General features: G+C 42.9%; 1 protein-coding gene across 4 annotated transcripts in view; it reads left to right on the top strand.

The window, feature by feature from the left end:
* The window catches only part of PARD3B (par-3 family cell polarity regulator beta), a 447,999-nt gene that overhangs the window by 208,159 nt on the left and 224,508 nt on the right, over positions 1-15,332 (top strand). For all 4 annotated transcript variants that reach the window (XM_052791531.1, XM_052791532.1, XM_052791533.1 and 1 more), the window contains exons 7-10: positions 1,120-1,245; positions 10,804-11,162; positions 12,825-12,964; positions 13,742-13,870. In XM_052791531.1, coding sequence (XP_052647491.1) covers positions 1,120-1,245; positions 10,804-11,162; positions 12,825-12,964; positions 13,742-13,870 — 754 coding nt within the window. The remainder of the gene's footprint in view (positions 1-1,119; positions 1,246-10,803; positions 11,163-12,824; positions 12,965-13,741; positions 13,871-15,332) is intronic.

Here is a 15,332-nt window from a genome sequence, read left to right as displayed (position 1 = left end):
AATATAAATTTTAAAATCTTATTATACAGTAAATCTAAAATCAGATGCATGGTGACTATAGTATCATTTGAAATAGTTAATGGTGTGCTGTGAATCTGTTGAATGGACTTAAGTATGAGGGGCAGTCATGAATCTGAGAAAAAAATACAAGACTTCTGTTTTGTGATTGGAGCGCTGGCACATTGGAAATTGTGCATTAATATTTTATGGAGTATAACCAATAGAATATGGTCTCTAAAGGTCGTCTGTCTTTGATGCTGATGTGGTATGGAAATTTGGTGGATAAAACCTGATTATAAAAGGTCTTCACAAACATGCAGTTGTCAGGTTTTTTGGGACATTATACTGGTGTCATTGGATATATGTATGTTGAGTTATAGCCTGCAATACAGAGATGCTCAAGGTGGGTCAGAAATAGCCTAGCGCTCCCAGCAGAGTTAGCCACACTGGAATTTTGCACCACCCACACTTGTTCACTTAACACATTATCAGAAGTTTCTGTGCTGCACCTCAGTTTTCAATTTGCACATAACCTGGTAACAAACAACTTAGGTTTTGATGTTCTGCTGCTGTCCTGCCACATGAATAAATAGCATTGCTGTCATGTACCAAAACAAGGGGCTTTGGCAACTGAAAAGTTCCAGAGACTTCTCAGATGTAGAAATAGTGGTTATTTTTTATCTTATTCTAATGCCTGTTCCATTTATTATAGTTGAGTTTGAAAATTGCTCTTAATCTGTTTGTGCTTTTCTTTGGAGCAATGTAATCTTACTTAGTGGCAGAGAAATATTGCATGAGCTACATTCAAATTTTTAACTGGATGGGGAGATGTAGGTGTTTTCCTCTGTTCCTCCAAGTATGACCTAGAGGACACAATGCTTTCTGAAGTTTCAGCAAGTAGTATAGCATTAGTGTCTAGCAATTTTTCTTGGTGTTTCTTGCAATCCTTTCCCTTTTAGTTAAGGAGAGAGCTGGAAATCCTTTCTCTGGGTTAAGCACTTCATAATGGTCTACTCTATCTCATCTCATACACAGTAGAGATATTAATATCTATTTTTAGTTGCTATAATTCATACCAGCAGAAAAAGGATAGTTTTCACTCTTTTTTTTGCCTTTTAGGATGCTGGGACTCTTCATCCGTGGTATTGAAGAAAACAGCAGATCTAGACGTGATGGGCTTTTCCATGAAAATGAATGCATTGTGAAGATTAACCATGTGGACCTTGCAGATAAAACCTTTGCACAGTAAGTGCTGGTTTAGTGATACTTTTAACTAGCCAGGATTTTATACAATGCTGTGTTTATTAAGTGATTCATGCAAAGGGATTAATATTTATTTCAGATAAAATGCCTGTAAAATTGATACCTGGCAGAAACTTTGTAATTTTCTTTCTGAAACCTCCAAATAAGGTGAAATTTGAGGAGAGGAATCTTCTTGTAGTCTTAGTGAACCTATTGTGCTTACTTAATTTAAATAGCATTATTTTTTTTAATAGTTATCTTCCCTTTCTAATTCTTCTACTGTTTTTCCCATATTTTCTTTGTAATTTTTTCCTCATAAGACCTTCAGAATGAGTCAACATCACAGCATGTTTTTTAATATTATTTTGTAAATGAAATAAGAGTATTTTTTTGGTGCAGCAGCTTTTTGAGCATTTAATTTTTAAAAAATACTAGTACTGTCAAACTGTGATTAGTTGAGCTAAATGGTAAGTCTCACCTCTTATGACTTTTATTAAAAATCTGTTGACATTTATTATCTTTCTCAAATTACTTTAAGTAACAGGTTGCTTTGATCGGCTGTGAAATAATGTGACATTGTTGCACAAAAGAATAGCCTCTCAGATTTCACAGATATTTGCTGTAGTAATTTAAATAGTAATTTGTTTTTACTTATAATCCATATGTTTAGACAGCTGAGTGATTGTTTATAATACAACAAAAACCTACTGAGATCTCAAGGGAGTTGAGGCTTAACTTTCTAAACAGTAAGCCAAATGTTCAAGGTTTCTAGACCAAATCAAATACGTAATTTCACTGTTAGGGATAAATATTTGCAAAATAGGTCTTTATAAAACTAGTGTAGTTCTGTAGTGTAGGTTTTACTTTGTTTCTGAGACACTGCTTTTTGCCGTCTGATTGCTTTTTGAGTTACTGCTTTCTGCATATTTGGTGGTAAATGTATTCTGCTGTGATACAGTACACGCCATTCTCTTCCACCCATGGAAAGTTCCTACAGAAGATACCAACTTTGTCGGAACATAAGTGTTGGTATCATATTAAAATGTTCGTTGTCTCACCCGTGCAGTTTCGTAATGAAGATGTATCCTTCTCAAATGAGATTTTGCCTGAATCAAAACCTCTCTTTTCAAAATTGTTTGTGATCTTTTCTTCACAAATTTGTTGTGTCCTTTGTGTTCTCTTCAGGGTGTAACTAGATCTCCAGAGGCTTTAAGCCCATGAGATGTATGTGGAGCGGAGGACTGCGTATTTTTCTGTAAGGTTACTAGATTTTGGGACAGTTAGAAATACTGCAGTAAACTTTCCAGTTCTCCATCGGGCTTTCCTTCAAAATGAGAAATGCAGGACACTTCACTTTCTTCAAGTTTGTGTAAAGTTTTGGGAGTTGGAAGGGATATTTACAGAGAAAATCGTTAGTTTAAAGAGGCCAGTCTTGTTAGATATCATGGGGAGAGTGAGAGAAGTGACTAAACGGTGATTCAGAGCAGAGCCTAATTTAGTTGGTCTAAGTCACCTTGCGTTATAATACCAAGTAGTGTGGTTGCAGTGGCATTGGATCTGAGCAGAAAAATTGTGGGCAGTGAGGGCTCCACATGCATTTGGGCACTGGGGGGAGTAATCTGGACAAGCTCTATCCTGGTCCCATGTTCTGTTACATTGTTCTTCTGAACTGCCTTCCAGAATAGCCTTCTGTATCATCTCTTTTCCCTGGCTGTTGAGAACGGCTAAAGAAAGCAGCTTTCCAGGTTGAAACTAATCTCAGTGAATATGCCTTTTAGTTTTCATCTGGCATGACATAACTGTACTAACCTGACAGAAGTCCAAGTTACAGAAATGCTGTAACTGTAATGGATGTGATGAAGTATTGTCCCAATGACTGTTGACCCAGAAATTGTCGTCACGTTCTCCTTTGAGAGGATAATCTGTTTGCTAGTTTCAAATTGACATTTCTTCATAACCCTTGTAAAAGCTGTTTTAACACTTAGCAGAGGCTGTTATATACTCTCTTTCCATTTTCAGCAGAGACTTTCTAGTATTGCTCCTGATGATTGCTGCTTCTGCAGCTGTAATAGCAGCAGCCTACTTTCTGTATTCCCATGTTTATAATAGTTTTATATATTGGGACCGTTGGTCTGCTTTTCCATTTGCTGTTAAATCTATTCAATTACATTCTGTTGTGTTGCAGAGTTTCTAGCACCTCTTTTAATTGACTCCCTTATTTCTTTAAAGTATGCATTTGGGGTCTCAAGAAATGTAAATTTCTCCATCCATTATTTTTTGTCTTTGAAGTACAGCCAGTTATTTTGCCCCTGAAGACTGCATTTAGGCTTTCCCACAGGATGTCTTGCGTTATTTCCACAATTTTTTGTTTGAAGGCGATCTTATATTTTCTCTTTCATGTATTTAAAATACTCATCTCCCGAAACTGAGTTACTAAATAACCTTCTAACATATGACCAAGTGACTACTGGCAAGGACAAAGACAGAGTGTGAAAGAAACACGGTTAAGACTTTACATTCTTATGCATGCCATGGTTTCTATGATTAGGGTAAGGTCTGTCCATGAAAACCTTCACAGGCTATAGGTGAGCCGGTAATCTATAACCCCTGCAGACACACTGGGACAGTGCTGTTATAGTTCTGAAACCTAACCCTTGAGGGTGGTGCTGGAAGAATACCTTCCTACAATACTCTCCCTGCTACCTTTCTTTTCCAAGTTTGAGGTTTCTCTTCTGGCAGTGACTCCTGTCAACGAATGTGGTTATTCTGACTCTTGGTCGCCTACACTCAGTGTAGGCAAGATGGTTCCTTCCCACAGCAGTATCCAATGGGACTGCCCCCTGACTTCAGCGTCTTCATGCTGCAAACCCCCCCTCAAAACAGCTCCTCCCTTCCACTACCTAGAGCTGCAAGGTGGAGGTACTGTGCAGCTCTGTTGATCTGGGAAAGCAGTATGTTTGTATTTGTTGTGGTTTAAGCCCAGCTGGCAACAAAGCACCAGGAGGCTGCTTAGAATCATAGAATCATAGAATCATTTCGGTTGGAAAAGACCTTCAAGATCATCGAGTCCAACCATTAACCATGCCCCCTAAACCATGCCCTGTCCATGGAGTGCCCTGTCCACTCGCTTTTTGAATACCTCCAGGGATGGTGAATCAACCACTTCCCTGGGCAGCCCATTCCAATGTTTGACAACCCTCTCAGTAAAAAACTTTTTCCTAATATCTAACCTAAATCTCCCTTGCCTCAACTTGAGGTCATTTCCTCTTGTCCTATCTCCAGGCACCTGACAGAAGAGACCAACACCCACCTCACTACAACCCCCTTTCAGTAGTTGTAGAGAGCAATAAGGTCTCCCCTCAGCCTCCTCTTTTCTAGACTGAACAATCCCAGATCCCTCAGCCGCTCCTCATAAGACTTGTGCTCAAGGCCCCTCACCAACTTGGTTGCTCTCCTCTGGACACGCTCTAGCAGCTCAATGTCTTTCCTGTAGTGAGGGGCCCAAAACTGAACACAGTACTCGAGGTGTGGCCTCACCAGTGCCGAGTACAGGGGAACAACCACCTCCCTGTTCCTGCTGGCCACACTGTTCCTGATACAGGCTAGGATGCGATTGGCCTTCTTGGCCACCTGGGCACACTGCTGGCTCATATTCAGCCGGCTGTCAGCCAGCACCCCCAGGTCTTTCTCTGCCGGGCAGCTTTCCAGCCACTCTTCCCCAAGCCTGTAGCGCTGCATGGGGTTGCCGTGACCGAAGTGCAGGACCCGGCACTTGGCCTTGTTAAACTTCATACGATTGGCCTCAGCCCATCGATCCAGCCTGTCCAGATCTCTTTGTAGAGCCTCCCTACCCTCAAGCAGATCGACCCTGCCTCCCAACTTGGTGTCGTCTGCAAACTTGCTGAGGGTGCCCTCAATCCCCTCATCCAAATCATCAATAAAGATATTAAACAGAACAGGGCCCAACACCGAGCCCTGGGGAACACCACTTGTGACCCGCCGCCATCTGGATTTCACCCCATTCACCACGACCCTCTGGGCTCGGCCATCCAGCCAGTTTTTCACCCAGTGAATAGTGCACTTATCCAGGCCACAAGACGCCAGCTTCTCAAGGAGTATGCCATGAGAGACAGTGTCAAAGGCCTTGCTGAAGTCTGGGAAAATAACATCGACAGCCTTTCCCTCATCCACGAGGCGGGTCACTTGGTCATAGAAGGAGATCAGGTTGGTCAAGCAGGACCTGCCTTTCGTAAACCCATGCTGACTGGGCCTGATCCCCCTCTTATCCTGGAGTTGCCATGTGAGTGCTTTCAAAACAAACCGTTCCATAATCTTCCCTGGTACCGAGGTCAGGCTGACAGGCCTGTAGTTCCCTGGATCCTCCCTCCGACCCTTCTTATAAATGGGAGTCACATTGGCAAGCCTCCAGTCCTCTGGGACCTCCCCTGTTGACCAGGAGCGCTGATAGATGATAGAGAGTGGCTTGGCAAGGACCTCTGCCAGTTCCCTCAGTACTCTTGGATGGATCCCATCAGGTCCCATAGATTTGTGAGTGTCCAGATGGCATAGCAGGTCCCTGACTAATTCCTGCTGGATTAAGGGGGGTATGTTATGCTCTTCATCCTTACCTTCCAGCTCAGGGGGTGGAGTACCCTGAGGATGACTGGACTCACTATTAAAGACTGAGGCAAAGAAGGCATTAAGTACCTCGGCCTTTTCCTCATCACTGGTTGCTACGTTCCCTTCTGTATCCATTAAAGGATAGATATTCTCCTTGGGATTCTTGTTACTGTTAACATATTTGTAAAAACATTTTTTGTTGTCCCTTACGATAGTGGCCAGATTTAGTTCTAGCTGAGCTTTCGCCTTTCTAATTTTCTCTCTGTATGATCTAACAAGATCCCTGTACTCCTCCCAAGTTGCCCGCCCTTTCCTCCAGAGATGATAAACTCTCCTTTTTTTTCTTAAGTCCTAGCAAAAGCTCCCCATTCAGCCAGGCCGGTCGTTTTCCTCGGCGGTTCGACTTGCGGCACATGGGAATAGCCTGGTCCTGAGCCATTAAGATTTCCTTTTTAAAGAATGTCCATCCCTCCTGGACCCCTTTGCCCTTCAGGACCGTCTCCCAAGGGACTCTCTCAACCAGTGCCTTGAAGAGGCCAGAGTTAGCCCTCCGGAAGTCCATAGTGGTGGTTTTGCTGACCACCTTCTTTGCCTCACCAAGAATTGAAAATTCTACCATTTCATGGTCACTAAGCCCAAGACGGCCTCCAACCATCACACCTCCCACCAGTCCTTCGCTGTTCGTAAACAACAGATCTAGCAAGGCTCCTCCCCTGGTTGGCTCACCCACCAGCTGTGTCAAGAAGTTATCTTCCACACACTCCAGGAACCTCCTAGATTGTTTACTCACTGCTGTGTTGTATTTCCAGCAGATGTCTGGAAAGTTAAAGTCCCCCACAAGGACAAGGGCACACGATTCTGAGACTACTGCCAGCCGCTTGCAGAACGATTCATCCGTCTCTTCAACCTGGTCAGGCGGTCTATAACAGACTCCCAGCACAATATCTGTCTTATTGGTTTTCCCTCTCATCCTCACCCATAAGCACTCCACCTTGTCATCAGAATCGTGTAGTTCTGAACAGTCAAAACATTCCCTAACATAAAGAGCCACCCCACCACCTCTTCTACCTTGCCTGTCCCTTCTGAAGAGCTTGTAGCCATCCATTGCAGCACTCCAGTCATGGGAGTCATCCCACCATGTTTCCGTGATGGCGACTAAGTCATATCTATCCTGCTGCACAATGGCTTCCAGCTCCTCCTGTTTATCGCCCATGCTGCGTGCGTTGGCATAGATGCATTTGAGCTGGGTCATCGAATCCACCCCTAACATCGGCACACTGCCCCCAGGCTCATCTCTGGTGCACCTAGTTTTATCCCTTACCCCCTTCGAACCTAGTTTAAAGCCCTTTCTATGAGCCCTGCCATCTCATGAGCAAGGATTCTCTTACCCCTTTGAGACAGCTGGACACCATCTGTCGCTAGCAAGCCCGGTGCTGTGTAAGCCTCCCCATGATCAAAAAACCCAAAATTCCACCTATGGCACCAGCCTCTGAGCCACGTATTGACCAGGTGTGTTTTCCTGTTCCTTTCAGTGTATTTCCCTGCCACTGAAGGGATTGAGGAAAACACTACCTGTGGTCCCGATCTTTCTACTAATCGTCCCAGTGCCCTGAAATCCCTTTTGATTGCCTTTGGATTCCTCTCTGCAATCTCATCACTGCCAACCTGCAGAACTAGCAATGGGTAATAATCAGAGGTCCGAACCAGACCAGGGAGTTTCCTGGTAATGTCTTTTACCCGGGCCCCAGGGAGGCAGCAGACTTCCCAGTGGGATGGGTCAGGTCTGCATATCGGGCCCTCTGTCCCCCTTAAGAGGGAGTCGCCTACAACAATTACCCTCCTTTTTCTTTTTTCAGAGGATGTGAGAATGCGTGGGGATGCCCGACTGGGCTTAGGCACCTCCCTAGATAGGGCTTCATCTACACCCTGATCTTCACTGGCCTGGTCCTCAAGTTCCAGAGCCCCATACCTGTTGAGTAGGGGCAACTGGGAAGGTGAGGGAGACCGGGAGCGGATTCGCCTGCCTCCCCGAGCAGGGACCTGTATCCATTCCCCTCCATCTCTTAGGTCCACTCCTGCCTGGTGGCAGGAGGGCAGGGGAACCTCCGATTCTTGCGGAGCCTCCATCTGCTGCCTCTGCCTCAGGGATGGTAGGGTGTGGGCCCACCAATCTATCTCCCTCTCACACTCCCTGATACTCCTCAACCTTTCCACTTCCTCCTTCAGCTCTACCACCAGGCTGAGCAAATCACTCACCTGGTCACACCTCACACAAAAGGTGTCCCCGCTGACCTCCATCGTTTCTGATAGACTCAGGCACTCCCTGCAGCCAGAGACCTGGACAGCTGCATGTTTATATGGGACCTCTGTCTGCGTTGCCATATTTTTCCTAACAATGGCTTTTCCCCGAGTGGCAACCATACCTGGGTCTCCCTCTGGGCCGACACCCACCACTTAAGCAGCCTGCTCGAGCTGGGAACAGGGGGGGCTGCGCCCTACCTGCATGCCCTGCCTGCGCGAACTGCTGCGCAAACTGCCGCGCCACGCCCTTTCTGACGCGCCCGCTTGCTCACTCCTCCCCCCCCAGTGGGATGAGGAAGAGAAAATATAATGAAAAGCTCATGGGTCGACACAAGGACAGGGAGGGATCACTCACCACTTATGGTCACGGGCAAAAAACAGACTCGACTTGGGGAAAAACCAAAATCAATTCAATATACTACCAATCAAATCAAAACAGGATACTGAGAAGTAAAACCAAACCCTAGAACACCTTCCCCCCACCCCTCCCTCCTTCCCAGCTCAACTCCATTCCCGGTTCTCTCTACCTCCTCCCCTACAGCGGCGCAGGGGGACGGGGAATGGGGGTTGGGGTCAGTTCATCACACGTTGTCTCTGCCGCTGCTTCCTCCTCAGGGGAGGACTCCTCACTCTTCCCCGGCTCCAGCGTGGGGTCCCTCCCACGGGAGACAGTCCTCCATGAACTTCTCCAATGTGGGTCCTTCCCATGGGCTGCAGTTCTTCACGAACTGCTCCAGCATGGGTCCTTTCCGCAGGCTTCAGTCCTTCAGGCACAGACTGCTCCAGCACGGGCTTTCCTATGGAGTCATGGCCATCTTGGGGGGCATCCCCCTGCTCTGGCGTGGGCTCCTTCCTGGGCTGCAGGTGGGCATCCGCTCCACCGCTCCCCTCTGTGGGCTGGCGGGGGACAGCCTGCTGTCTCACCATGGGCTGCAGGGGCATCCCCTCCTCCGGTGCATCTCCTCCCCCTCCTTCTTCACTGACCTCAGTGTCTGCACAGGTGTTTCTCTCACATTCCACTCTCCACTGCAGGTTCCCCTTCTTAAATCTGTTCTCCCAGAGTCACTACCACCGTCACTGATGGGCTTGGCCTGGGCCAGTGGCGAGTCTGACTTGGAGCTGGAGAAGCTTCTAGCAGCTTCTCACAGGAGCCACCCCTGTAGCCTCCTGCCCCCCTACCAAAGCCCTGTCACACAAACCCAATACAGTATTCAAAATGTTAACGTTTGCAGTGGCTTCCTTTCTGTATCGGTGTAAAAAGCTGTTTATTTTGGAAGTACTTTCAGCATTGACTCCTGTTGCATAATTGAGTGTAAATCCAAAGCCAAGACTTCAGTGAAATACTGACTTTGCCTGGCTGACAAACGTGCTACAGAAAGGTAGGAGATACGTAAATTGTTCTCAAAAGGACCCCATGATTTATTTAAATATTAATGTGACCATTACTTCCCCTCTTGACCCGATTTTGCTAAGCAGTAGTTCTTGATTTTTCATTCTCAAAACATGCCTCAGCTACTGCTTCTGTTTGTACTTGAGTTGTCTTCTGCAGTATGGAAGAAAATCAGTCCACTTACTCCATCAGAAGGTAGGAGAGGAATGCGTGGAGAGAGAGAAGTCTCCTTTGTTCCTTTAGAATCTAAGGTCATAAAATGTCTTGATTGACCAAATCTACAGGTTATTCAAAATGTAGGGAAGGCTTTATGAACAGTTGCTCTGGCCAACTTGTCTTAATTGTCTTGCAATGCATGGGAACCCAAACACTGTATTGTTACCATGTTATCAGTTCAAGGGGAGTAGTTTCATTAAATGCTCTAACACAGTTTCTGGTGTTGCAACTGAGCGCGTCTATAAAGACATTGATTAAGTAAAGTCCACATAGCCACCTTAGCAAGCGGTTACTGCTTGAAAGATTTGGGTAGTATCTACCTCTTTTTTTATCCATTTATGTAGAAACACACAAATAGTTGCACCTTTTCTGTCACCAGTATTTTTTCTGATGTCTATATATCCCGTACCATCATCCTTTTCTGTTGCACCATTTGCAGTCACAATATTTCTTCTGAAGATGTTCATATATCCCATAGCCTCATCCTTTCTTATTGCTGTGGAATCAGCCAGCAGTTGCATTAGGGGTGATGAAGGAATCTGAGGGGCGGTTAGGCTGTACACGGAATAAATGGAGTCTTTAGCTTGCTCAGAGTAGATGTATCCACCAGAGCAATTGGTTTTAAGTGCTCAGTGTGCCTCTATGCCACCAACAAAATATGTAACAGAAAAACACTTGAAAAAGGTAGCAAGCTATAACTTCAGGAGTCTTTTGATGAGCTTTTGCCATCAGAACTTCCCTTCCTGATGTTTCGCATGAACAATTGTGTTCATTAGTTTATTGTGGCTGGTATGTTTTCATAGCACCCTAGGACTCCTGACAGATGTGCTGTTCCTACTTGAAATGTAAGGAAATGCTGTAGTTTAGAAATCTTATTTCATGTGTACTTTTTAGCAAAGGGGCCCTGTAGATGTGAAGGTAAGGTTATTTCTTCACGTTTAAAATAAATTTTTGTCTCATTCTCTGTAGACAACTTCAAACCGGAAAATTTGGGCAAAGTTTGTTATGTGAATTTACGTACCTTTCTTTTAAAGGGCTCAGGATATCTTCCGTCAGGCAATGAAATTTCAAAGTGTCATCTTAGAAGTCCTTCCTCCATATAATCGAGAACAATATGAGAAGTCTGCTATTGCTCCTCTTTGTTTTCTGGATAACGAAGAAGGAGTTCCAAAAACAAAGGTTCCACCTCCTGTTCATCCAAAACCTGCTCTGAAAACAGTTACTCTTTCTGGAGCAAGCAGCTTGGAGGCAGGTGTACAGGCAACACTACAACAAGCTAAGAGCCCCAACCTCCCACGTCTGGGTAGAAAGTTGTCTTCTCCCTCACTGTCTCCCCTTATGGGCTTTGGCATTAAAAAAAATGCAAAGAAAATAAAGATAGACCTGAAAAAAGGTAAGTCTTTGGAGATGATGTGATTAATTCTGTATCATGTTCTCTATAGTGATACCTTAACTTTTAACTAAACTAGTGATATTAACTGTAAGTACAAGTACAAAAGTACAAGCAAGTTATTTATGGTTTAAAAGTTCCAAAACTTCCAAAAGCTGAAGGAATGTTAACAGTAACGTTCTCAACAGTCAGCTTTGTCGTAAATTTTGGGTGCATGTTATCCAGATTTACTGATTTTTAAAGCATCTCAGTTACTGATTATGTGGAAGGTGTTTCATTAGCAACATGGCATATTAAGAGATGCTTCAGCCTTTTCACAAGTACAGAATAAAAATTTGAACTGTCTGCTGGTGACCTTTGTTATTTTTATTCATATCTGCTAATTGACTACAGCACTGTTACGACATTCTTTTAAAGATATGTTTAAAAATATATTCTCGTCTGTTTCATGTTATCCAAGAGGTTGACCACAGATTTACCTGTCTTTCCCCTTTTTTATTTTCTGCAAACCTTTTCTTTCCATCTCTATTTATTCAGCTGTCAGCAGGCTGAATTTTGTGTGTATATCTTTAATTGCTGCTCCATGCAGATGTCTGTCTTTGCATGGAGTAACAGGTTTATGCACATGTTGTAAAATGTGCTTAAGCAGATCCCAATTAGCATTTATATTTTCTGCTTAATTTCTGTCTCTGATTTGGCTGAGAGTTAAATTTTATGCTAGAAGTGGCCCTTTTAAAAACTCTATTCTTTTAACACATAATGAATGTAATCAAGCTGTCATTTCTTAATTTTTGTTATTTCTTAACTTAAATCATGTATTTTTACTTCTGAACTCTTCAGCTTTGCGTTAACAAAACCTACTTCAGAATTTTCCCCATTTTAGATGTAATGTTTTTGATTTTGAAACAGTAATTTATATTTTTAGAAATGATAGGAATGTGATACTGACATGATGATGTCTCTGAAAACTATCACATGGGTAGCAATCCTGCTCAATATAAAAAGATTTTTATGGACCCTGCTATTCCTGGGTGATTTTGGTGTGGCTTATAAGCAGTACCTGCTAATATTGATTTTACTCCCTAATTATCGTTAAAACATTTGTCTAATAACACTTGAGGTTGTTTATTTCCAAGCAGCAAACAACTTCACTAATGGAAGCTTTGAAATATCACTTTGTCCTTTCTTAACAGCATGTTGCCAGCAGTTTTTGCATTCAAATCATGTGACGTTTTCCACTTTTCACCAAGTTTCGGTAAACCCTGCTAAATTGTATTTATGCTCATAAACAATTCTGGTTGCTCTGATTTGTTTCAAAGACTATTGACATTAATGCAAAGGCTGATACTAAAACCACCTAGAGAAAAGGTAAATGCTTTAAAATGAGAGTTCTTGCTTGTTTTGTATTGTTGTGGGCTATCCAAAAGTATTTCCATCTCTAGCTGTTGCAGGAAGATCTGAGCATGTGTTCTGACATTGATAGAATTCCACTCTAGACCATGCAGAAAACAGGCTCATGTTTACAGCTTTTTGTTTGCTTTCTTTTTTTAAGAGCTAACCTGAATTGAGTGTCTATCATACGTTGCTGACATTGTTTACTTACTTTTAATGATCATCATTTGCTTGTTGAAACTTATGTTGGGAGTTCTTTATCTGACCTTCTAGGTCCAGAAGGACTTGGTTTCACTGTGGTTACCAGAGACTCTTCAGTACATGGTCCTGGTCCGATTTTTGTGAAGAATATTTTACCAAAAGGTGCAGCAGTAAAAGATGGTCGTTTGCAATCAGGAGACAGAATCCTGGAGGTTAGGATAAACGTCCATTCTATTTGCATTGCTGAGTATTGATTGCTGGTTTTGACATGAATATTTTATTTCCTTATACATACTACTGATGTATGGAGTTACAATTCTTGACCTTGGTTTAAAATAAAAAAAGTCTTATGGCTTTCGTACTGTTTGTCAACAAGTATTTTACACTGCAATTTGGAAAGAGGTGCTTTTCACAAGCATCCATGGGATGTTTGAACAAGGGGAACCTGGTAACATCTTGGTTCTTAAAGCAGATAAATGTATCAGTTTAGAAATAAAACATGTCTTGCCTCTTCAGCCATGTCCAAAAATCTCTGATTAATATCAAGGTGGTCAAGTGCTGATTTTAAGGCAATTTTGCTCAAATCGGTCTGTTTAAAATTTTCAGATATCTTGTGACTTACAATCTCATTATCTAATGGGTTAAGAGCTTTTTGAGGTTAGTAAGTAGAAATAAGGTAAACAGTTTTAATACTTAGGTCTTGTTTCTGTACGTTTTCATCTTCAAAGTGCTTTACAAGCTAATTAAGCCTCACAAACCCCCTGCAAGGTGGGTAAGTACTACAGAGCTGCTTTAACAGATGGTGAAAATGAGGGGAAAAAAAGGTTAAGTGGTTTGTGCAGGGCCAGAGGGGGGAGACAGTGTGGGAGCTGTTGCTAATTCTTCTTTGCTCTCAGTCCCTGAATGACACCTGTGTTAGTTGAGGGGAAAATGACAAAGGACAGTCATACTCACAGATGTGACATCCTCTGTTCTTTTGTGTCTGGTAGGTGAATGGACGGGACATCACTGGCAGGACCCAGGAAGAGCTTGTAGCTATGCTGAGGAGCACAAAGCAAGGGGAAACTGTCTGTCTGATTGTGGCTCGTCAGGAGGAGGCCTTTCTACCTCGAGAGCTGGTAAACATTATTTTTTCCTGAAGAGTGATATTGAAACAATTCCATGTTTTAAAACTAGCCCAAGAAATAGAAATGAATTGTTGTTGGCTAAGAAAGCCAGCAAAGGGTAACTGTATAAGGCTTGCGTTCGAGACGTATTTATACTTACATTTGATTTTGAAGGATATTTGATTTAGTCTACTTTAGATGCAATTCCATGCAATCTGATTTTTCATCCCATAAATGACATCGTAAGCATAACTCATGGGGGGAATATTGTAAATTCACTTAGTAACTGTGAGGTCAAGCATGACTGAAAATGGATTATTCTCTTTCAGAAAAGCAACAAAGTTTAAACCAGAAGTTTAAAGAGCATGTAATGAGTCCTGCAGCTTATCAGTAACAAACTAGTGAGGGTGGCTGCCCCCAGGAGATGCATCTCCTAAACCAGGTGCCAAACTGAGGGAGTGGTGAGGAATAGAATTCTGTTGTACTCCCCACAAATTCTGGAAGCAAGCTTTTCCTTGGCTGCAAGTCTTTGACTTAATAGGCTCTTGCATGTCTGACTTTGTTCTATCTTAAATGCTTGATTTTCACTTTTTTTTTTTTTAAACGCTGGCATGAAACTGTGTTCTCTTTTCTCTCACATAGAGGGAGGACTACATCAGTGTAAAAGTGCTATCTGATACCTGTTTCCCTTCAAAGAAGGTCATCTCTTTGGTCGCCTCTTCCTTATCTTGATTGATGGCTATACTTGACCTTTCATTAAGAAGTTCTCAGGATAAGGGAAGGACAGCATTTCCTGCTTTTGTCTCATTTTATCTCCTTTAAAAAACATAAACTGCCTCCATTCTTAAGTCTTAAGATCCGCCTTCTTGCTTTTCCTTTTGCTTTAGACCATTAGCATCCTCCATTATGTTTCCTCACAAAACATTGCTGACAGTTTTCCTCTTGTTTCCTTGTTACCAGCTGGACCTTGTTGAGGAAAGGGTGCCCGTTGCCTATGGTAGGATAAGAAGCTGGAGGGGAGTTCAGATTCTCTCATGTGAGCCTTTCCTCTTGTGCCACTGGTGCCCACTTTTTCATGTAGTATAGCAATTGTGAAGTGTGCTAACGAAACTATTCTTGTTTTCATTTTCCTTTTTTATTGGGTAATCTTTAAGGAGTATAATGGCAGAATATTTTCAGCCCTGTAATTGGGCATTTGTTGTCAGTGATTCCCAAAGCACCAAAGCTGGTCATTGTAATGCTCTGTTTAGTAAGCCCGTAGCTGTAGAGTCGGTGTCTGTGTGGATCAGAGGGAAATTTCTGAGTGTGAAAGTGCTGAATTAGCTATTGTATTTAGGATTTCTTTTCTTCCACAAGCTCTTCTAAATAAGAGCTTATTTTTTTGAAAAGGCTACCCATCAACAGTTTTTTTTTCTTCCAGATTAAGTTATAAAACACATTAGTTGGAAAATGTACTTTTAAAAAAAGTATGTAT

This window comes from Harpia harpyja, chromosome 7, assembly GCF_026419915.1.
Source record: "Harpia harpyja isolate bHarHar1 chromosome 7, bHarHar1 primary haplotype, whole genome shotgun sequence".
Taxonomy (NCBI): Eukaryota; Metazoa; Chordata; class Aves; order Accipitriformes; family Accipitridae; genus Harpia; species Harpia harpyja.
Note: the sequence above shows the minus strand (reverse complement) of the source record. Positions and strands in the feature narration are given on the sequence as shown.